This window comes from Strigops habroptila, chromosome 2 (genome assembly GCF_004027225.2).
Source record: "Strigops habroptila isolate Jane chromosome 2, bStrHab1.2.pri, whole genome shotgun sequence".
NCBI classification, from domain to species: domain Eukaryota; kingdom Metazoa; phylum Chordata; class Aves; order Psittaciformes; family Psittacidae; genus Strigops; species Strigops habroptila.
In genome coordinates this window covers 108,540,374-108,563,426 of record NC_044278.2, presented here as the reverse complement: position 1 = coordinate 108,563,426, position 23,053 = coordinate 108,540,374, and the positions used below count along the sequence as shown (strand labels likewise).

At 40.4% G+C, this 23,053-nt stretch overlaps 1 protein-coding gene across 3 annotated transcripts in view; it reads right to left on the bottom strand.

Annotated features, from left to right (window-relative positions):
* The window catches only part of PDGFD (platelet derived growth factor D), a 139,131-nt gene that overhangs the window by 34,042 nt on the left and 82,036 nt on the right, over positions 1 to 23,053 (bottom strand). For all 3 annotated transcript variants that reach the window (XM_030477400.1, XM_030477399.1, XM_030477398.1), the window contains exon 3: positions 21,441 to 21,621. In XM_030477400.1, the coding sequence (XP_030333260.1) occupies positions 21,441 to 21,621 (181 nt within the window). The remainder of the gene's footprint in view (positions 1 to 21,440; positions 21,622 to 23,053) is intronic.

The following is a 23,053-nucleotide window of genomic DNA, read 5'->3' as shown; positions in this document are numbered from 1 at the left end:
AAGGAATAATTTTGTGTTTGAAGTGATGGTGCCCTTGTGTTATCTAATTGTAGATGTCAAAACTGTTGCTTTAGCCTATGATTCTTTGAGATGGTTGATGCCAGGGAACCCCTCCAAAATCCTGAGATAGACATGTACCACCTGCTTCTTGGATCTAAAACCTGATGACTGCACATTTTGACTCTGTGGTTTTATTTCATCTGCATAAACTGTTCACAACTATATGGCTTTGTTCCACCATCACTCAAGGCAGCTATAGTCATTCTTGGCTTCTCGAAGCTTTCAACCTCTCCAGTTTGAAGATTATTATTATCTATGGCTTCTGCTTGCAGCTATTTCAAGTAATAATATCAAAGTGGTTCTCAACATTACAAAACCCTCTCTTCCTTTCTCAGCATTGTCCCTAGCAGAACCTGAAGGACAAATCTATTTTCAGTGCTATGTATTAAATTCATAATACCTTGTTTACGTGAATTTGCATATGATCACTTAACTATTTTTTTCAATATTTAAAATTGTATATTATATTAGATATTATAATATCTAATTAACAAAAATTAGATCTTTTTAAACAAATAATGGAAAAACAGGGTAGTAATAATTTGGCTACATCACCCTGACAACAGTGCTTCTATATTCGTATATGTGTCATGGTAACATAACAACATTAAATGAGGCTTCAGCAACACATTACATTAATTGTCCTACAAGCAGCAAAAATACAGGCAAAACAACAGGGCTAGTAATTACCTTCTGACAGCAGCTACTTTTATTGTAGAAAAATTACTTCCATACCTCAGCTTCCAAAATTACACCTCAGAAAAATCCTGAGTCAGTCCTTAGAGTTAAATATGTATGGACATTGATAAATTTTTCTTGGCTCTGTTTGAGACAAAGGTAAGCTACTCTCTCCTTTGCAGACTTTGTCTATAGCCTGTCTCCCATGACTGATCTCTAATAAGTGACTAGGAGTCAAGGGGAATACTCTTTGTTTCACCTAGGGCTTTTACAAACAGAGAGCATGAGCCAAAATCACTGCTATCCAGGATATATGAGACTGCAGAGCCAGATAGCACTAGTTGCTGTGAAAGATGGTTTGCAGCTTGGGGGTCCATGACCTGTATCAGCACAGGCTCTGCCAGGGTCAAGCCATTGGGTTTGGCAAGGGTAGGAACAGGGAGGCACCAGAGAGACACTAGGGATGAGGTTGGGAAGCTCATCACTTTGAGAAGCATGTTGTCCATGACTCATTTTTCTGCATCACAAATACAGCAAAACATGTGAGTCCTCCAAGCCATGCTGAATTACTGCCTGGTCCTCAAATTAAAAGCAAGAAGCACTTTCTAACATTCCTGTGGTTCTTCACTTTTTACATACTTTATCACTGTAGACCAGTCTTTAGTCGTCTTGGTGCTTGACATCTATGAGGCATGATGCCTGGGAAATGCAATAACCACCACAGCATGGGCACAACACACCAGCAGTTCTCTCAGTGAAAAGAAGCAGACCCATATCTCTATAAGATCCTCTATAAATTCTTTCCCTGAATCAACAAGTCTCTGGGTGATTAGATTAGGTTTGGTAAAAGATTGTTTATCTGCCAAAACAACCATGAACTATGGATAATAAAAACTGAGGTGATGCGCTCTGCTTCAGGGAGTAGGAAAGGTTCACAAAAGTGTTGTGGTAAAGAAGAGTCCAGACAGCATCCTAGACTGATGTTTAAGGCCTACTAGTTTAATAAGGTCCTCTCCTGAAGGAGTAACCTTCTCTACTGTGACCTGGTCACAGGAGTGGAAGAGAAGTAAGGGGGGGAGAGTGAAAATGCAGGCATGTTCTTGGGGCAAGTAAAGATGAGAAAGAGGAAAACAGAAATAAACTAAGGAAAAATTACCAATATTTTCTCTGATCACTGAATTTATAGAGATTACATTTTATACATAAAGCAACAGGCATTTCAAGCAAATAAACCCCAAACTCAGAAAACAGTGTGTAACAACAACAGCGCTAGGTAAGTAAGAGACAAAAGAAAAGTCACAGTTCCATTTAAAAGAATCATTATGATAAATACTCAAGTTTGTACACTTCCACTGATTAATTATAATTTCCTACATAGCATGTTAGTACACTCCAATTTCTGTTCTTAAAGATAACTGAAAGCACAGAGATATACACCTTAAAATGCCTTTTTCTTTAATGTTACTTTCAGTTCATCACATTGCTAGTTTTCATATTCATATCAGAATGGTATTTATCACCACTTCTCCTAAGGATGCTGAAAGATACCTATTCTCCTACAGCAGGCTACTCACTAGGAAGTCAGAGGCTGCATTTTTCTTACTTATGTTAATGGGTAACTGCTCTGTTCAGTTCTGGTGACCAGGCTTTAAAATATAAGATGCTGAATTTGGAAAGCATGCAACAGTGATTGTTCATTATCTGGAAATCATGCCTTGCAATGATTGCAACACTAAATGAAGGCCAGAGTCTTTCAGGAAGGTTAGAGGTAACTTGTTTCTCCTGATAATAATCTGTAGTTAGCTACAAGAGGCCATTACCAATGTCAACAAGCTCTTTTATCTAGCAGTGCAAAGCATTTAACAAAATCAGGTGGTTGTACTCTGAAAGCAGTTAATTTTCAAACTGGAAGTACAAGCACATTTTACCACTGATGGCAACTGTTACTGGAACAGATAAGAAATTAACAAATAACTTTAACCATATTGAATTTTCTTTCCTATTTTTTGGTGTAATCCCATAAAGGCAGGCCATCCCTGACACCATTATTTTAAAGTAAGAAACAAAAAGTCAGACAGCCAACAAAGTATCTGATCCCTAATGTGATAGTATGATTCTTGCCCTTTAAAAAAAGACATAAATTGAGTTTCTGAAGCCCAGTTGCCACTACCTATCAGTAGCTACAACCTTATCGGTTATGACTAAGTTAATGCTAGTGCAAAGTGACATATAAAATAACTCTTTGATTTGTTCTGACACATTTACTAGCTATAACTGAGTGGGAAGGACAAGATACTTAAAATTTCAAAAGTTTAAGGCTGTAATCATTATTTAGGTTAACTGCAGTTTGATACATTTATTTATGAAAATTTGAAGTAAAACTGAAACCAAAAGATATATTTAATAAGTTATGTTTGGTCAATACTTCTCTTCATCCTTCACCTAGTTTTGGAATCAGGCATTACTGGGTGCATATTAAGAGTCCCCAACACATTGACATTTAAATGATCTCTCTAAAAGGTCAGATATTACTTGCACAAAAGAGATGATAGCTATGCCTTTGAAAACTCAGATGTCATCTAACACTATACTGCCAATGAACACCCTGTTGATGCACATACCCACAAGAAAGTGCACAGGACTTCACTGCTGTGCGGTGCAAATTGTGCATTACCTGTAATTTTTCTATTCATCACAGAAACCTCTCCTTACAAGGGATTTTCTTTGCTAATAGCTACTCTGGTGCATACTGAAGTTAAGCAATCGTAAACAAAATATAAATCAACTAACATTCATTGTAAATTCTCTGTTATCCCTCCTTTGCCATTTTTACCTGATTGGCAAATTTTACTTCTGCAGTTAAACACCCGGACACAAAACTTGAAAGGCTCTTCCAGGTCATCATTTCCAAACCCCTCACACTGGTTGGCTGTTTCCAAGCTAAATTTATCTTTATTGCACTTATGTAAGTGCCAGCTTTTTCCTTTTCTTCCTCTCCCAGGTTTGCTTCCTGCAGTACTTCTGAAGACTTCTGTAATCTGCTGTATTACACTAAGAAGCCAAGTTGTCTTGGCCCTCAGTAAGAAATGTCCTCTTTTCCCCTCTCTGTCCTCTAGCTGTTCCCTGAACACAGTCCAAGAAAGATGTGGTTGTTCCATGCTACGGGAACTGAAACTGTACAAATTATTCAGGAAAAGATGCAAATACTTCCTCACTGGTCCTATGCCTACTACATTCAGAAATTTTCTTCTCCCCTTTTTGTGAACCAATGAGATGCCATTTAACAGAAAATGTTTTTGTTGTTAATCCCTACATGAGTGACCTCTTTGATCTTTCTGGGCGGTTGCATTTCACTGCAAATCAATTCTCCAGTGCTCAGGGTCATTCAGTCCTCCTATCTGACGCTCTGATTTTCCCATTCATGAGTAACGCAATTCAGCTCCATGTGTGCTGCAACAGCCACTAAAATGCTACTATGAAAGGTTGTGTTCTGGTCCCTAAACTCCCCTGAAAATAAAACCAATCATAAGACCAACTCTTTAGAAACTTCCATTAGTGAGCTCTCCCTGGCTGGATACTTCCTTTTGCATTAGAGCATACTGTCTCTCCTTTGGCTGCCTTGTGGCTCTTTTATTAATTGCTATCTATCTCCTTCAGAGGAAGTGATCGTATCCTGTGTAGCACCAGGTGAGATGCTCCCCTGAAGTCCAATTAGATTTGCTATACAGCATTTCCTTCCTCTCCAGACTATCCTCCAGTTTGGCATGAGCTCCTTTGATACAGAGACCTGGAGTTTTTTCTAGTTTCCTGTATCTTTAACCACCTTCTCTGTTGACAAGTGCCCTATAAGCTTTCTAGGTCAGACTAATGAGGGTGCTGTTGCCCTGGCCATTCTCCTGCCATTGATGTTGCACAATGCCAATGCATTCATAGTTTCCATGTGAGCTGTAGCTCACCTTCTCGCTATCCAGAAGTGCAAGCCAAGTGCAGGTCTGTTAAGATAAGAATCTGGCTGCTCCCTGCTCCCCTTATATTACTATTGTATAGAACGGGAGACTTGCCTTCAGCAGTGACTCTTTGTGCCTTATAGTCTATGGTGCCCATCTCTTGGCAGTAACAGCAGAAGATGCTGAAGGCAACTGGGGTACTTTCTCACCTTGTGTCTAAGCATACTTGGGCCACAGTACCAGCCCATTTCACAGGGCTTGCTATGATCCCCCTGTGATGCCCCAGCTCTGCCAGGGCAGTGGCAAGTGGACGTCAACAGGGGTCCTGGTTGGTGTGATGCTGCACGTGGTGTTGGCGTGCTGCCAGGTGGAAAAAAGCCTGGGAAGAGTGACCCCAGGAGTGAAAAAATCTCTCCCAGGTCAGAGTCCAGTGCCCTTGAGAGAGCTTTGGTGGACTTCTGCCATGCAGACTGACAGGTTTTTGAAGCAGCCTCTCTAGTAATCTGCCCTGAGCAAAACTGAAAAAGCTGACACTTCACTTGCCCAGCAGTGTCCAGGCGGACAAAAAAGTCTTTCAGAGTTAACAGAAGGCAGTGACAGCTGGTTATTTCAGGTTCTCCTTCTTGATGTGACTCATACCAAATGGGAATGCACTGAGAGGCCCCAGTACTATGGGTATAAGGAAAAATGTTAATGAAAGAAAACCTTGTAAGAGCTACCTATTAATTTTCAGTCTTCTTTCCACTTGGGTTTCTACCTTTTTTTAATAGATTTAAGCACACTCTATAATCAGAGGAAATAATCATTTGCAAATAGAGCCTAATTTCATTTAATATTCCAGCTTTTCTGTGGTTCTACTAGGAGTACCTGCTAAGTGCTCTGACATGCACGCTCACATTTTCAGATGTGATTTGGAAGAAACATGGGAGGAATGATAATAATAATGAAAAACTCTAATGGAGCTAAGCAAATTTAATTGCAGAGCTGAGGACACAATGTAAAAAGGTACTGGTAAGGGGACATTAGCTGTCCTAGCAGCAATCCCAGCCTATTGATTTTTTTTTGAAGGATCCATTTGTTTTTGAGCTCTCTCCTAGAGGATGCTGTTTCATTCTGCAGTAAGCATGCAGCAGGAGCATGTGTTATGTTTCACAGATAATGCAAAGCAAAACAATTTGTTCACCCTCCTGTTTTAACTGGAAGGCCTTGCTTTTTCTAGGACAACAAAAAAGGACCAATAAACAAACTTTCTAAGATTATAACAATAATCACAAAAATAGCAAGAATACATAATCTCTGAAGAATATAAGAACCATTTTATCTTAGCTTTCCCAGGTTTTTTATAAGATCAAAACCAGTTGATTTAGAATCACAGAATCAGAATAATAGAATCAACTAGGTTGGAAAATACCTTTAAGATCACCATGTCCCCAGGACTGCCAGGACCACCACTAAACCATATCACTGAGGGCCTACTTGACTACCCTCCTTGTGAAGAAATTTTTCCTGATATCCAGTCTAAACCTCCCCTGGCGCAGCTTGAGGCTGTTCCTTCTTGTCCTATTGCTTGTTACTTGTCAAAAGAGACCAACCCCATCTCAGTAGAACCTCCTAGAGAGCTATAAAGTCCCCCCTGAATTTCTCTTCTCCAGACTAAACAATCCCGGTTCCCTCAGCTGCTCCCCATAAGACTTGTTCTCCAGACCCCTCACCAGCTTTGTTGCCCTTTTCTGCACCCGTTCCAGCACCTCAATGTCTTTCTTGTAGTGAGGGACCCAGAACTGAACACAGTACTCGAGGTACAGCCTCACCAGTGCACCGTACAGTGGGATGATCTTGTCCCTGGCCCTGTTGGACACACTATTGCAGGATGCCATTGGCCTTCTTGGCTGCCTGGGCACAAGCTGGCTCATGCTCAGCTGGCTGCCAATCAGCACCCCCAGGTCCTTTTCCACTGAGCAGCTTTCCAGCCACTCTTCCCCAAGGCTGCAGCATTGCATGGGGTTGTTGTGGCCCAAATGCAGGACCCAGCACTAAGCCTTGTTGAACCTCATACCATTGGCCACAGCCAATTGATCCGACCTGCCCAGATCCCTCTGCAGAGCCTTCCTATCCTTCAGCAGATCTGTAGCTTCATCCTGGCTAGGTGACCTGTAACAGGCTCTTACCAGGAGATCAGCTTGGTTGGCCTTCCCTCTGATCTTCACCTACAAACTTTCAGCCTTCTCACTCACAACACTGAGTTCAAGGCAGTTGATGCACTCCCTGATATACAACACCACCCCACCACCCCTTTTTTCTTGCCTATCCCTTCTGAAGAGCCTGTAGCCATCCATTGCAGCTCTCCAATCATGCAAATCATTCCACCACATTTCTGTGATGGCAATTATGTCATGATTTCCCTGCTGCACAGTGGCTTCCAGCTCCTCCTGTTTGTTGCCCATGCTGTGGGCATTGGCATAAATGCACTTAAGTTGCCTTGTGGATCTGGACTCCAACAGCGGTATGCTATCCCGTGGCTCATTTCTATCAAGATTTATTGCAAACAACATGGGTTTAACTTAGGTTTCATCAGCTAGAGGAAGGAAAAGAAAGCTATCCAGACTAGACTTTCAGCCTATTCCTAAAAATGCCATTGACGCTGTTAAAGCTAAATACAAGTACCTTTGTAACAGTCACACTTCTCATTTCTCTTATGCTTATTCTTACAAATATTCGTTATAAGTAACACAGTGAATCAACACTAGGTAAAAAGAAAACACCTTACATTTGTCATAACTTTTTAAACAATCTGACTAAACCATATAATCTGTTTTGGGATCAGCTTACCAAAAGCCAGCCTGGGAAATCCTTCTAAACATTAAACTGAGGCCATGATCTCAGGATCTGGAAGGTATGCACTGGGTCAGAATTAGTGTTTGACACATTTTATTTAAATTCTAACTAAATACAAGCATAACCAAATAGACTAAGGATTGCTGTAGAATTATAATGGCCTAAATATTTTCCAAACAATGACAATCAAGAGGAACAGGTTATTTCAGTTTTATACTAATGACCTGGAAAATTTCACACAGTTGAAGCTGGGAAAAAAAAAATAACATTAAAGTTAAAAAAAAAAAAGAAGAAGTTGTAAACACTGTTTAATACAAATAAATATTCTGGGACTACTGGAGGTCAGAAGCAGAGGCAGGAAATAAAAATAAGCTCGTATTTAGAAGAATGCAAATGGAGAAAAAGATACAATCCATGAACTCTATTTGATGGCACACATGGACTCAGAAATGAACTTGTGCCAAGAGCCTGGGCTGAGCAAACAAAAAAACCATGAAACTAACCTGTGATGTGACATGGTGGCATGGGATGCATGGTGACTTATGCCTGCACACGGTAAATCTCCCCCAGGATACAGGAGATGCTCTTCCCTATACCAAGAGAGTACCACACCACCAGAAATCACCACCTCCCAGGGGACCACAGGCAGAGGTGGGGGTGTGTGAACATCTGTTTGTCTTCACCACCTTCCCATGGGTGCAGGACAGGGTCATGCTCAGAAAAGAGTGAGGTCTGTGAGTGTAAGCAGCTTCTCTGGAAACCAGTGCTGGGTATTCTCCAGACAACAGGCACGGACAGTTTTAATCTACTTGGGTGTGATATCAGATCTATAAAAACTGTAGGAGGTAGCTACATACCCCACCTACAAAGATGCCAAGGTAACACCAAACACACGCCATCCTGGCCTTGGAGTGCTGGTCTGAGCAGGCCAGGTTTTTAGGTTGCTCACCTCCATCAGCAATGCAAGTGTATGGGAAGAAAACAGGGGGAGAGTACTCCTGTACCCTCTGGCAGAAAGACTTTCTGATTCAAAACTCTAAGTCTTTCTTGAACACCAGACGGCATTTTTAATGTACCAAACCTACAGTTTGTTTTTACTGCTGGTTCTAATAGAGCCCTTGTGGCCACCCTGTCCATCTTTGCTCAGGATGGCAAACCCTCCCGGAAAGCCACTAAACCAGAGGAAGACCTGCAGCCATGCAATCCTCCAGATTTCAGCTACTGGCATTACAAGTGCTTCCTCCGCTTTTAATCTACTTCTTAATGCACCTGGAAAATGTACCTGAACTAGCACTGAAGTAGCAATACCAGCACACAAAATTGCTGCCAAGGTGGGAAGGCAGAGTGTTTACTTTCACAAATTTCTGATAGAGATAAATTACATATATAGCGAGCAGACTGTCCTATTTTCTGCTGCTTTGTATTATCTGCCCTGTCTGCTCTTTTTACTTCTTTCCCTTCAGAGCTCAACAGTACCATTTTTTTCTGTATAAACTCATGCATATGCAGAAAAGGGGTGGAAGGCCTGAATATGAATATGATTGAGATATCCAGGCTCTTTGCTAACCATGAGCATAAGATAAACACATAAGACCTTGTGCTGATCATGCCTGCCTAGAGGACAGGCAGCTCAGAGCTAATATGGACATGTAGTACAATGTTCATTTTGAAATAAGGATGTCATTTCCGGTAGGGTGCAAAAGTTTCACCTCCTCTGTAAAAACAGCAATTGTTTTCTGTTTGGTTTAGGTATTCACACCTACACAGTATTCCCAATTTCTGTTCACTTCTAGAGAAAGCAAAATTTTCAGCAGCCTATTTCCATCACAAGCAGCTTCTTCAGCATGCAACAAAAACCATACAGAGCAGTCAGACTACCTGTCCTCTTCCAAGGATTTTTTTTTTTGTTTCAAGCTTATTGGACAGATCTTGGTGTGAAATAAATTTTCAAGGCGATTGTCTTTTTTTTTTTTTCTCCCCAAGATAATATTCTCTTTTCAAATTGCCTGTAAGCCTGCAAACATTGAAAGCCAGGGCTAACAGATGCCATTAATTCTGTCACTCACTGTGCTGTCAAGCACTAATGAGAAAATTAAAGACTGACTTCCATGTGTAAGAACTTTTGGGCTACATGTATATTAGTAAATAAAATGAGGTGGAAATTGATCAGATATAGTATGAATCATGTCCTAGGACATAACTATTACTCTGCAAAACAGAGTGGCCACAATAAACTGCGTATTGGAAACAGCCCGAGGCCTGTGTTGGCCCCAAACCAGACATGCTAAAAATGTGTCAGTGCAAACAACCTTGTGCCTATGCTTTGGCTCACATCCAGCCTGTTTAATAGTCTTTGCTAACAATTTGGGATACACATAGTTCTTTATTAGAGGGTCTTGCAAGAGCGTGTATTTATGCTTCTTTGTATGATTGATAGTTGGACAGCAACAATGCTAGAATCAAGAACATGCAATGAGACAACACAGTGCCTGATTCCTACAGTCCAAGGAAAACTTTCATTACAGAGTATTTTTTACCACACATCACCTAAGAAATACATCAGGACCTGGATATTAATTAAAAAGAAGCATGTTTACAGCTGTCACCATCACAAGTATTATTAGCATACACTAAAAAAGGCTTCTACAGCTTAAGAAAAGAAGGGGACCTGGAAAATAAGTTTTGTCTGCCATAAAACATCAATTTGTACCATTAAAATATTTTCCCAAATAGAAAGTGTTATAATAGAAAAAAAACCCAACAAACCCCTGTTGTCAAGGGTCACAGAAAAATTGGATGTTATTTGATTCTGTTTAAAATGGTCTGACAACAAGATAGATATGCAAATTCCACAGATCTAAACATTATTTTTAGCTTCCAGTGCTCCAGATGAGTTGCAAAATCTGAGCCTGTTTAGTTACAGGCTCAAACCTTTTCTACTTAAGCATGGACTGGTCATCAAACTGACAACCAAGGAAAACAGAACTACATTTTTCTTGGTATTTCAAGAGATTGAAAATGTGTTAGGTTTTTTTTTTTGTTGTTTTTTTTTGTTTGTTTGTTTTTTGGCATGGCGTGTATGTTCAAAATCAGTTCAGCATCTAGAGAAATTTGTAGTATGAAAAACAAAGAGGGGGTTGTAGGCAAAGGATTATGGTAACAACAGGCACTGGATTTGGGGAGGTGTTCACTTCAGTAGCACAAAGCTCAGCACCAGGCAGGGGCTTATTTTATGTAACAGTGCCATTTAGCCACGAATTTTCTAGTAAGATTTATCCTATCAAGTCTAAAGTGACAGGAAACCTGCAACTAGTAACAGATGTGTGTGTGAATATGCATGTGTAAGGGAAAACCAGAAATACCCTGTGGCATATGTCATCTGTGTTATTATGAAGACATGCATGGACTTTACCGAGTGCTCAGAGCAAAACAGAAGGTTGTAAATTTAATAAAGATGATATGCATAGAAAATAAAAATCAGATTTATACAGTGTCATGACTGCCTTTGGAAAGATAGTGTGTAGCATGAAGTTTATTGAAGCTACATGCAATGTGCTGAGCAAAGAACAGTGCCAGCCTGCAAGCACACCAGCTTCTCCAGCACGGAGGAAGGACCTTCTGTGATGATCTGTGTCTGGAACTGCAGAGTCAGAATAAGACTAAGAACTGTTAAAAGGAAGTGTAGACATCCCAAGAGCTCTAGTTATTATGCAGCCCATGAAGACGGGGAGTGATGAGAATAGCTACAAGTCTTCTCCGACCCACAAAACCAATTGCAAGTGGTTGGTGTGGTCTGAAGCCAATTTTTCCTGTTTCAGCCTTCCTGGTTTGGAATGTGGGATTCCTGTTCTCCATTTTTTAATCATACAATTTCTCAAACTAGAGAGGATCTCAGGTAATTCTGTCAGGCACACAAAAAAGCAAGCATCCAAATAAAAGAGCAAAGCAGACAAATGGCTTTGTTCATCCGCCTCAGCTTGGCAATGAAGCCCACCCTTCTGGCACAGTGTCCCAGACTGCAAGCAGGAGCAGCACAGCGTGCCTCTGTTAGAGGCACAGTGTGCCTCTTTTAGAAGTTAATCTTGTGGCATTTTACAAACACTTGTTGTGCTTGTCTTTGAGATGGAAAAACCTGAGGCTCTGAGAAGGCATCAGGGCAAGCAGTGGTGGAGCCTGGCCTGGAGCTGCAGCTGCGAGGCCAGCACCCTCCCCGAGGACATGATGCTGCATCCAAACCTGCAGGCAATGCAACAGCAGGCACAGCCATCTTCACTGAGGACATGGAAAAATCACAAAGTATCACAACCCAGCAAGGGGAAAGTTCACCCTGGAAAAGTGCAACCTAATGTGTTCCTAAATTACAAGTTGAGCACGAGGAGGAACCTAGGAAACTTGGGAGCTCAAAGAAGGACTTAGCTGATGGCGGAAAACACATTAAAAGATACATTCTCAGTGTTAGGGCAGCCAAGCTGGCTACTGCCCACAGACCTGCCTAAGCAGGGTACTGTGGCAGTTGACACTCAACCCATAACACAGCCCTGGTGATGTTTGAACCACCAGATTCAGCTCCCTTCACTACCACAGTGACATTGTAAAAAGCTGGGAAAATCTGTGGGAGTTTTGAAAAGAACATAAAAAAACTCTGAGGGGATTGGATAGCCTGAATTTTTAGGAAAGATTAAAAGCTAAAAACAGACATAATTTCTTGACTAAGCAATATGCGAAGAAGTGTGAGAGCACTCTGCAAATGTCTGAAGGAGATGGACACCCACGACAAAGTGAACAGGCTTCTTTATCATAAATTAGGAAGGAATGTAATTGCAGGCAATGGTATGGCATTAAAAAAAAGGAAAATTAAAACTGATTAATGAAGAAAAAATGCCTTTCCAACAGTGATTTATTAGTCTATGGTTTCATCTTCCGTGAAGTATGCTCCTATGCTCATTATATTTAAAAATTATACTAGATGAATAACCAATGGATTTAAATACAGAAAATTCTTGTCCTTAATGAAAAATGGGCTGAATGACTTCACATTTTTAAATCATCGGATTCTAGTTTTGGCTGCACTATACATTACTAAACAAATTAAAAAAAAAAAAAAAGCCTACAATCCTCCTAAATTTAGACTCAAAAATCTTAAAACAAGCACTATCATTTGATCCAGGGCTGTAAGTATCTTCCAGCAGTTACAGCTGTTGCAACAAACAAGGCAAAGATTTATTCTGTAAGCAATTAAACACAATGCATTGTTTTCCCTGGCTTGCCAAGAATGACAAAACCACACTGAGCAGTGCTAAGGTTGAAACAGACTCTGCAACCCAAACTTGGGCTAGAACAGTACAAGAGCAGTATTTTGCTGGCAGGCTTTCTAAGATAACGTTGACACATGGTCAAAGATGTAGTATTGGTGAAATACAAAACATGAAGTTGAGCCTAGAAGTCCACCTCTGCACCAGACTGTGAAGACATGCAGTTCTTGTTTTGATTTAAAAAGCAACTTGCAACCAAAACCTGCAGTGACAGGTTTTCACAAGTTCTTCAGTGCAGGTTGGAGATCTAGCATATTTCAATTCACCAGTCACTTCCTCTGCAAGTCTGTCAGCAGAAAATCCTGAATCAGACTGACTTTCTGCTCTTCTCCAGCACAGTTGGCATACATTAAAGTTAAGCTGCTCCTTCAGCTTTTGTGTAAAATCTAGAGCAAAGACAGGAAAAGGCCGTGGGACGAACAGGTTATTTCCTCTTCCCTTGTGGCCACAGTGGTAGGAGGGACCAGCCTTGCCACACTAAAGCAGTAGGAGTTAAATAATACCTTTTTGCAGCACTGTAATACAACCTTGTAGTATACTCTGTATTTTTATTTAACAGATTGCTTGACTCTAACTGACGTTTGAAGAATAAGGAGAAGATTAGCTTTCATATAGAATTTTTTTTATGTATCCAGCTATGTTAGTTCTAGAAACTAGTTTCTAGATAGACTGGAAGCAGCGTGGGAAGCAAGTAGACTGGGAAGCAAGCTGAAGGGACAGACAACTCATCACGAGTCTTCACACATCCCCTCACTTAGCCAAGATCATGGCCAGTTGCTATGCGACTGGTGTTCCCTTCATTCATGTAATTAAAAACCCCAAAGTCACTATTCTGCCGGTATTACACACTTCCCAACAATTGCAACATTCCTGTGGCCTTTATCTGCTATTCTTACACACTATGTAGTTGTTTGATTTCGTTACTAATATGGTCGCATGCTTCTTGGAATTTGCATCTTCCAATTTGCTTCTGCTGTATTTTGCAAGAAAACATGTTGATGTTGAATAAGCCTTTTGAGCTTCTACAAAGAACAAACTATGATTTCTTTTTGGCTAACATGGTTACTGTGCATGATGGTGTCTTTCTGGTTTGTCTTTGTATCTTTTACTTACCTTGGAAAAGTAGGAACTTCCTCTGGGTCAATGACTTCCTCAGGAGATTTTAAAACAGGTAAGTACTGCCAGCAGAAACTGCAGTCCTTCAAAACCTAAAGCTGTCCTAAATGAACAACGCCTCTAAGTCTTGTTACAATCAAGTATTTAGGACAGGATACTGGATTTGAAAATAACGCTTGTGTTCATATAATTGTTTGAAGATGTGAAGTGCTACATTTTCTTGTCCTTGGCCACTACCACGAGTTAGGTGAACAGTTATGCACTGTTTTTAAAGAGTGCATAACACACGACTGGATTAAAGATGCAACATTTTCAACAGGAACTGGACATAAACAGGATTGCTATTATGTTAAGACAGATTGATGACAATGTCCTGCAAAGGAGCCACACTTTAACTGAGCTGTCAACAAGTCAAAGATGTAGGAGAGCAAATGTCCACTTCTCCACCATGCTATTCAAATAACAAAGCTGCCAGGCACACATGCTTGCAGCTGGGAAAACACAGACACTAAGGTCTATTTTCCTTTCTGATTAAAACAACTGTTTTATCAGTTGAAGTCTGACAGCTTCCAGGAACTTCTGTGTGCTTACCAGCTTCTGTTTCTGGTATCTTCCTTGCCAGAAGGTTTGTATTTCCCTGCCATAACTCAGTTCCTCACCATGTTCCCAGATGACTTTTTTCACCTTTGACACATCCCAAATCCAGGCCTATTACTCCTCAAGTTCAGTCAGAGGTTTTGCCCAAAGAGGCTTGATGTAGTGAAATGGTCCTACTTTTGTCCTGCTTTTTACCCCTACCTGGTGCACACCTGCCCTCTCTCCTCTCCTAGACCCAGTCTTTCCTATTTCAGGTCCACTGCCTGTTTAAAATCTCCAATTCATTTGGCGCATTTCCTTCCTAACCATGATGTCCAGTTCCTCCGGTTTACACAAACTCCTCGTTCCCTTCATTCCCTTGTTAAAAGTGTTTCCTGAATTGCCATTCACCCTTCTTCAGTCCAACTGAAACTGTTTGCATGTTACTTTAGTGAACAAGTGACACATGGGCATCTTCCTGGTGAAGAGGGAAGGCTTATTCCTCATATTTCATGATGTGTTTGCTAAGTTTGATATTTTCAGTGACACACTCTTTGTTCTTTGGCTTTTTCTCTTTTTCCTTCCAGCTGTCAAGAATCTTTGCTTGTTTGGGGCTTCTTCTGTCTCTCTGACCATTACATTCTGGCACTTCTGCTCCCTTCTCTCCCTCTGGACTTTCCTCTTCCACTGTGTGCACTTGTCTTGCCCACAATTACCTTTATTTCTGAACTTGGACTATTCTTAATTCTCCTCCCTTGTCTTTGCTGCTGCTGCTGTTTTGTTGCCATTGCTGAATGATCCTGTATCAGTCCTTCCCTCTAGTACTTGTATCATGCTCTGACGCCAAGTTGTAGTTGATTCCTCTTCTCCCTGACACCTACTTTTGTTCACCACTTTCTTCATCAAACCCTGTTGAAGGATGGGTTAGGTCTTGTGAGATGAATTAAGCAGCAGATTGAGGCTTGCTGGATTCTCAGAAACCTTCATTAAATGAAAAGCATTCCTCCTTCCCATATAAAATTACTCTGAGATGCTCCAGAGTTAAAAAAAAAAAAATAAAAATTAAACAAAACCAAACCAAACCCTGTGCATAGATAATCTCTTAAATTATCTGCTTATGTAAAGTTGGGAAGGAATGCTAAAGATTTTGATCAAGTTTTATCTAATTAGGAAGGACTTAATTACTTCTCTCCTAAAAGACAAGCCTCTGCCTGATAATTTTATGAGGATGGTATGCCCTGAGCAAAACCACAGAAAATAGTTTTCTGCCAGAACACAAGAAAAGAGAAGTTTCATCATATAGATTGTTAAGAGTTTTGCACATGGGTTGTATTTATAAAAAAATCTTTTCTGTCTATCATAGACAGGAAATCAAAACTGAAATCAGAGAAAGAACAGCAGACAAACAACTGATAAAGCATCCATGTGTAAGTTCTTGCTTCTTCATAGTGAGATCTATTCCATGTTCAACCACTTTAATAACCAACCCATTGCCCGCCCGTCTGTCTGTCATTCCCATCCGTCGTCCACCCCCGCCCCGGCCCCCGCCATTCCTCTCCTTTTGTACTCCCAGCAATTTACTGGGATTCCTTCTGTGGATTATCTAAAAGCAGGGAAGGTATTCATGCACCATTATCATGACTGTGGTCACATGAGATATATTATATGGGTTTTCAGGCAGGATATTTTGTCTTGGAGACAGAAATGAAATGTCTATTTTGTGAAAGAAGTGACAAGCTACAACAGAAGCACAGCAGCAACGACTCATGCAGCTTTCAGGCTGGATTCAGTTTTGTAGCCGATGATAAAGAATTAATCATTCTTTATGGTCTTTATGAATCTGAATTCACACTGGTGGCTAAATCTTTTTGTGATCATGTTAACTCTTACAAGGGAGTTTATTGATTTACTTAAAATCCCTGCAGACTGATGCTGCACTACTTGTACAAACAAAACTGGTAAAATACAGGGAGCCAGTTGCTTAATTCAGTGACTGTATGTGAGTACAAGTACCAGGATGAGGTTCTTATTCTGCCCATTTTAATTTTCTTATTATGCTTTGAATTTTTGGTATTTTCTTGTGAGCTTAGCAGGAAAGTATCAAAGAGCTCAAGTTTGGTATTTGAACTAACTTTGACTGGTCAATATTTTTTGCATGGGAAAGTAATAAAATTTTATTAGACTGACTGTGGTGTCTTACCCCACTTTTTGACCAATGCTCTTTTTTTTAAATCATATGACTGATGACCTATAGCCTGGGAAAGTAGCAGAAAACTACTTTTCTGTAAAATTCCACATGATGGATCAAACCCCAAAGTTCCCCCCTCCTCCATTCTGGAAATTTTTTTATGGGTTCTTCATTCAAAAAATGTCATTTCAAAAAAGGAAAAATTACTCATTATCTAACACACTGATACACGTTTTGGCACAGAAGTTTATCCTGGGACAAATGCACTTATGTTCTCCTGTTTAGCACCAGATGTCCACCACTGTTTGGAGAATTGGTTTGCAAATTCCAAATAAGCAAAGCTTGTTCTTAATGCCATGTGATGTTTCCTAGTTAGGAATTATAAAGAAAAGAAAGGTAAAAGCAAATATATATATATATGTGTATATACGTAAAAAGATGTAAATATATATTTTAACCTTACATCTTTGTATATATGCATGTTTGTACATATACATATGTTCCTAGCTTTTTTGTAGCCCTTGTTTCCAATAATGATTTTAGTCAAAGTTCCAAAATATGGGTTTCATTTAGGATTAATGAAACAACTAGTAAGGCAATAACAATTTACTGTTATAAATGTACAACAAATATGTGCCTTTTACAATAAACTTAATGTTTTTAATTAGCAAATGGAATCCAACATTTTCTAGTTGTCTCATTAAAATGAAATTAGATGCAGGGTTGGGAATTTTAATTCAAAACATTCACCTTTATTGTTGGAACATGTTCCTGGGTGAGTTCTTAGGTTATTTTAGTGAATGTCCATGCTAATATACTTGTAAAACATGGGGTACAATCTTGTTAACATTCCCTTCCAGAATCAGGACATAGGAAGAATTTCAGTTCAAAAGGAAAGAGGGGATTGTATAAAATGCCTACAATCAATCAAAGATCTTTTCCATGTGTAACAGTGTAACTTAATTTACATTCCTACATCTCAAAATAATTGATGCAGTATTTTTAGTAATTACTGAATACTTACTTGCTACACGCAAGATCCCTCCATTGAGGTAACTGCACTGCAAGCAGCAGTGGAATGAAATGTTACATTTGTGGTAATGTGGAGTTTTCACATCACCTACTTCAAGGTGTGTAACCCAGAGGCCTTTCTCACGACAGTGTTACCTCCCCTCCAGCAACTGTGTAAGTAACTTAAGATTACTTACCTTCCTCTGAATCATGTATTTCTACAGTGTTTACTGTGAAACACTATGTCCTTAGAGCAAGAAATGATATAATACGTAAGAAAAAAAAAGTCTGGAATACCTCAGTGCTTTCTATACTGAAAATTAATGTTTCTAAGCCAACTGAAAAAAAAAAAAAAGAAAGGAAAATGTTTGAGAAATAAGCAGTTTAAGTGATAATGGCAGGCAGGGAAGAATTTCAAGCAAATTTGCACCTAAGTGAGGCTCATGCCTAATTGCTGTCCAGGGCTTGCTCAAGACCACTTTTACTCTAGGCCTGTGAAGCTTGAAGGAAAAGACAATTTTTAAAGAGGTTCAAGGGAGACATTTATCTGTGTGGATACTCAGGCTAAGCCAACAAACTGCACAGCTATAAGTGAGCATTTGAATGTGAAGCGTCTGTTGACACCAGCACCAGCTGCGTATACTTACTAACTGCACTGTCGCAAATAGCCCAGAGGAGGTGTGACTTTTTCCAGCCATGTTAGGACACTTTTGACTCTTAATTCAACTTGGGATAAGCAGTGGAGCACAGTCAACTCACTAATAAGCTCCTGGAGTCAGGTCCATTTTGGAGCTCCCACCCTACACAGGAACCCTATGCCTTCAAGGGGGAAGAACGGATCAGGGACAGGGAGCAGCAAATTGGGTCAGCCCCCCTTCCCTCCAAAATCACCCTCATTGCTCGCCCTCTAGCCTTCCTAGTCCCTCAGCCCCACAGAAGAGAGGGCAGAGGCAGAGGTACTAGTAGACAAAGTAGAATCATAGAATCATAGAATCATAGAATCGTAAGGGTTGGAAAGGACCTTAAGATCATCTAGTTCCAACCCCCCTGCCATGGGCAGGGACACCTTGCCCTAAACCACGTGGTTCAAGGCTCTGTCCAACCTGGCCTTGCAGGGAGAAGAGGAAGAGAAAGTGGAGGGAATCAGGCCTGGCAAGAAAAAGTTGCTAAGCACTGCGTTTAGATGGTCAGACTTTATTTCACAGATCTGCTCCCTTGCCCATTGTCCCTTATCTTATACTGGGACAGTTAATTACTCCCGTGCATCTGTGTGGCTTTCAACCTTGTCCTGTTAAAGATCATCCTTGTATTTTTCTCAGTCTAATTTTCCAGAATCACTTTGAATTCTAATCCCACCATCCTGAGTGACTGAGCCTTTTCATCTTACATGGGTTGCTTAGTTTGCATGCCTTGTTTTATAATGACAAACATGATTTCCATTGACACAAGTCTAATTTAGGTCTTCTCTAGAAAAATAATCCCTTTTTGTTTCTCTAAATTGCACTGAAATATGAAGTTAATACAAAAACACAAGTAGATAATGAAGTATGTTTCTGCTAAGCTCTGCAGTGCCTCATTTGTGCCTCATGCAGAGTGCTGAACTAAGTAAAAACTTGATCCATATCAAATGAAGCAAACTTAACTGACTTCCTTGAAGATTCATAAATGAGAAGGCCAGAGAGCAAGGCTGCAAGTCTGTTTGGCTGCATGTGTAATGAGAAGAAACTCACCCAGCCATTCTGGCACCACGTTCAGAAGATGTAGATGATCAATAAACTCAAGTGAACTCTCCTAATCACTTGCTTCAATTTTCCTTGGAAAATTTATTAGTCAGAGTCTGGTATACAAATAAACAACTGCCATGGAGAGGCAAACTCCATATGTAAGAGAAAACATAGGAGTTAAAGATTTGCACATACCTTGTGCACCCTTTTCCAAGAAAGCCCCTAAAAGTAGCCTTGTTTTGGAGGAATTTACAAACACAAAAAAAACCCCAAACAACAACAACAACAATGTAAAGGTCCTTCTTTTCATCTTATACAAAATACCATATGTTTTTGCCTGCTTCATTAATGCTACCTGGTTTGCCACCTAGAAAATGCACATTGATTTCAACCTTCAGGGGTCAGCAGTGCTCAGCATATCTATGAACTGAACTCTAAGCAGCTGTGGGGACTATCAAATAAGGGCTGACTCTGATGAATATTAATCCTGCAGTTTTAGGTAGAACGGCTTGGAATCTGAAGACTAGCTAAGTACGTATCATCTCCCATCTTGCAAATGCCACTACTGTTCTTTTCTCAGGAATAAAACAGTATTTCATTCAAAGGGTGAACTTGGAGATTATTCTTCTGAATAAATTTGCTAGACTGTAAAATTCTCTGTTTACTCATAGTTTTGAAATTAGATAAATACAGTAGCCTTTTCTGAGCTTTCTAGTGAAGAAAGTCCTGTGTCTTATGAGTGACAACATTCATTTTTGGAAAGCCTAATAGTATCAGACCAGCTGTACATGGTCTGGAATAAAGCTTGCTAAATGCAGCTGAGTTTTTGTGGCTACACTGAAATATGAGCAGTGTAAAGAGAGGCTGCTTCACTGTCTCATTTTTCTGCCCAGTGGTCTTCCACAGACTGTTCAGCCTAAATTTTAGTTTTAGTAGATTACGTTCAAATCAGTGTAAATTAGAGCTCAGGATTTACTCACAGTGCAATGCCTTACTCTGCTAGAAGCCTAACAATTTAAATGCAAGGGAGCACAACCTTTATAGCTTTAGAGTTGTCTTGACAATGTGCTGTTTATGGACTCTTTTTAGCATACATAGGCACACATGCATGCAAAGCCGAGAGGCTGAAATGAAATTAATCGAACAGTGAATCTCTCCTGTTATAGCACTAACGTTATTGCTATTCCAGGCTTTCTTAGTCTTGTTAAATAACAGCGGATTGAATAAAAAGGGAATAAGAAGTGTGATGGATACAAAAATACAATGATGACAGTACAATAAATTAATGCTTACCATTTCCTGAGTGTTTGCAAAATCTGCCTCTTTTGAGCTACACTGCACCAAAAGCATTATAATATCAATCAGGACAATACAAAGGAATACATATTTTTATCAAAACCTACTTAAAGCAATGAGCATTCCTGCTTCCTGAAGACAAAACCAAAATACAAACAAAGAAGGTTTTAATCTCATTGAAACAGTACACGATACGCTCCTAATGTCACTGCATATAAAAAGAAGAATGTTTGTATGTGGTTAAAAATACAGCCTGAGCCTTAGCACAGTGTTTTGCATGTAGAATTTCATTGCACGTAGAATAAACTACTCTGCATCTCGTTCAGAATCACAGCCATAACCCCTCAAGGTATTTTTTTTGCCCTCAAATGAACATAAAAAAGGGGTTCATAGAGCAGCCATTTCTTTGCTATTTCTGCAGCACCTCTTAAAGCACTGGCAGTGCAACCTCAGTGTAGAAAAGTGTTGGTGCTTCTGAAACATGCTATTAGTATAAATCTTGGCCTGGACTTTATTTTATGTTTAATGACAGGATATCAAAAAAACTTTGATCTGCATTAATGTACTTGCTGGACTGAAAATACTTTCAGTCAATTGGTGTTTTGATCCAATACAGTTAGCTACACCATCCAGTCTCCAAGTACTGTCACTCTTTTACACTACTATCTCTCACCCATGACACAGCTAGGTGACTTACCACAAGGGAGTAGCAAATCTTGAATCCAGGTTTAGCCACAAAATAGTCATCAGATTTGAAGGTTATCTTTATCTGATTCGTTCTTGATGTTATTCTTGGAGGTACTTCCTTGTGTCCACACCACCGTCCTCGTATAACTGTGCTGGTCTCTGATACATCTTCCACTTCTACAAAGTCATACCTGGGAACCAGTTTGAAGGATTAGCTTTTGCTAACGCTGGTTACAGAACATGGTTGCAATTAGAAAGGAGCACAGCTAAAGACACAAAGACAACTTTGCAGTGCAGAACTCCACTGCAAAACAGCAAAACATTAGAACAAATACTACAAATGGTGGACGTGCTCAAATGGATGATTTCTGGGCTTCTGGAACATGACAGACAGTATTTTCTACCACGTTAAAGTAGCAATGAGAGGCACTTGCATGTGCTTAGTGCACAGTAAGCCCATGCATTGCATTTCATGTGGTGGATAAATAATATAGAGACCTGATAAAATATTATTTAAGGCAGGCTGCCCAAGCTGAGCAGCTGCAAGCACTTGTGCAGTTTCTGATATCGTGTCAGAGGGCTGGAGCTGGGCTGCCACTGTGCCCGGGAGCAAAGAGAGATGCTGGAAGGACACAGGGCAGTGCATGCAGCTGCAAGGTGCTTTTTAGGAGTTTCTTTGTAAGTGGCATGGCGCTCCTGCTAGGTGGTTTGGAAAGACAGTGGAAAAGGGCAGGCTGGCACACTGTGTGCCGTGGTGGGGTCTCCTCTACTGTTTGCATGGGTGCTGTCACCAGAGGAAATGCAACAGCACGTCTTGCCTTGTGAAAGGTCACACCTTGGCTGGGCATCCATGCTACAGTCTTGGTGCCCTGAGCCCAAAGAGGGCTCTGCCAAGAGCAGCAGACACTAAACCCTAGGGATGAGGTGACACATTGACCACACTCAGTGCCACAGTGTGTCTATTCACTTGCCTGGGTCATTTACTGAGTCCATTTGTGCAGCTGGAGAATAAGGAGGGCAGAGAACAAAGTTATGATTTCCCTCAGCCTATAAGAAAAGCAATCCCTCAATATCTGTGGTGCCAGAATTAGGCCACACACATTGCAGCCGGTGAGGGAGAGGTGATGACAAGAGGTGCCGGTTGAGTGGGGGCAATGAGAGACGGGAAGAGCTGCCGTCCTCACAGTACTGTTAAGGTCTTTACCAGGAAAGGTTTTTATTACCAAAACATATGTTCCCTCCAAAGAGGGAGTTTAAGACTGTTAACCAATTCTTACTAGCAATGTGCTGCTCCCCACCCCTGAGTCTGTGGGCCAGGCGCCTGCCTCCCTGCCCAGTTGTGGGAGCTGAAGAGCACTCTAATAACAGACTTGTTTTTCTTTTTCTGCTGAGAGCTCATGTGAAAAACACACAAGTACTACGTGGCTTGAGAATATTAGCACTGCTGCTCTTACATTCACCAACCTCAAATTGCATAGAACAGAAAATAACAGATTTGCCTTAACCAAATCACTTAAATATGCCCGAACTCTGCTGAAACATACATTTTTTGTAACACAACAAAGTTTAGTTCCAGCCAGAGGTAATCTTGTCTCAAGCTCTCTCCAGCGTCCTCTACTCCCA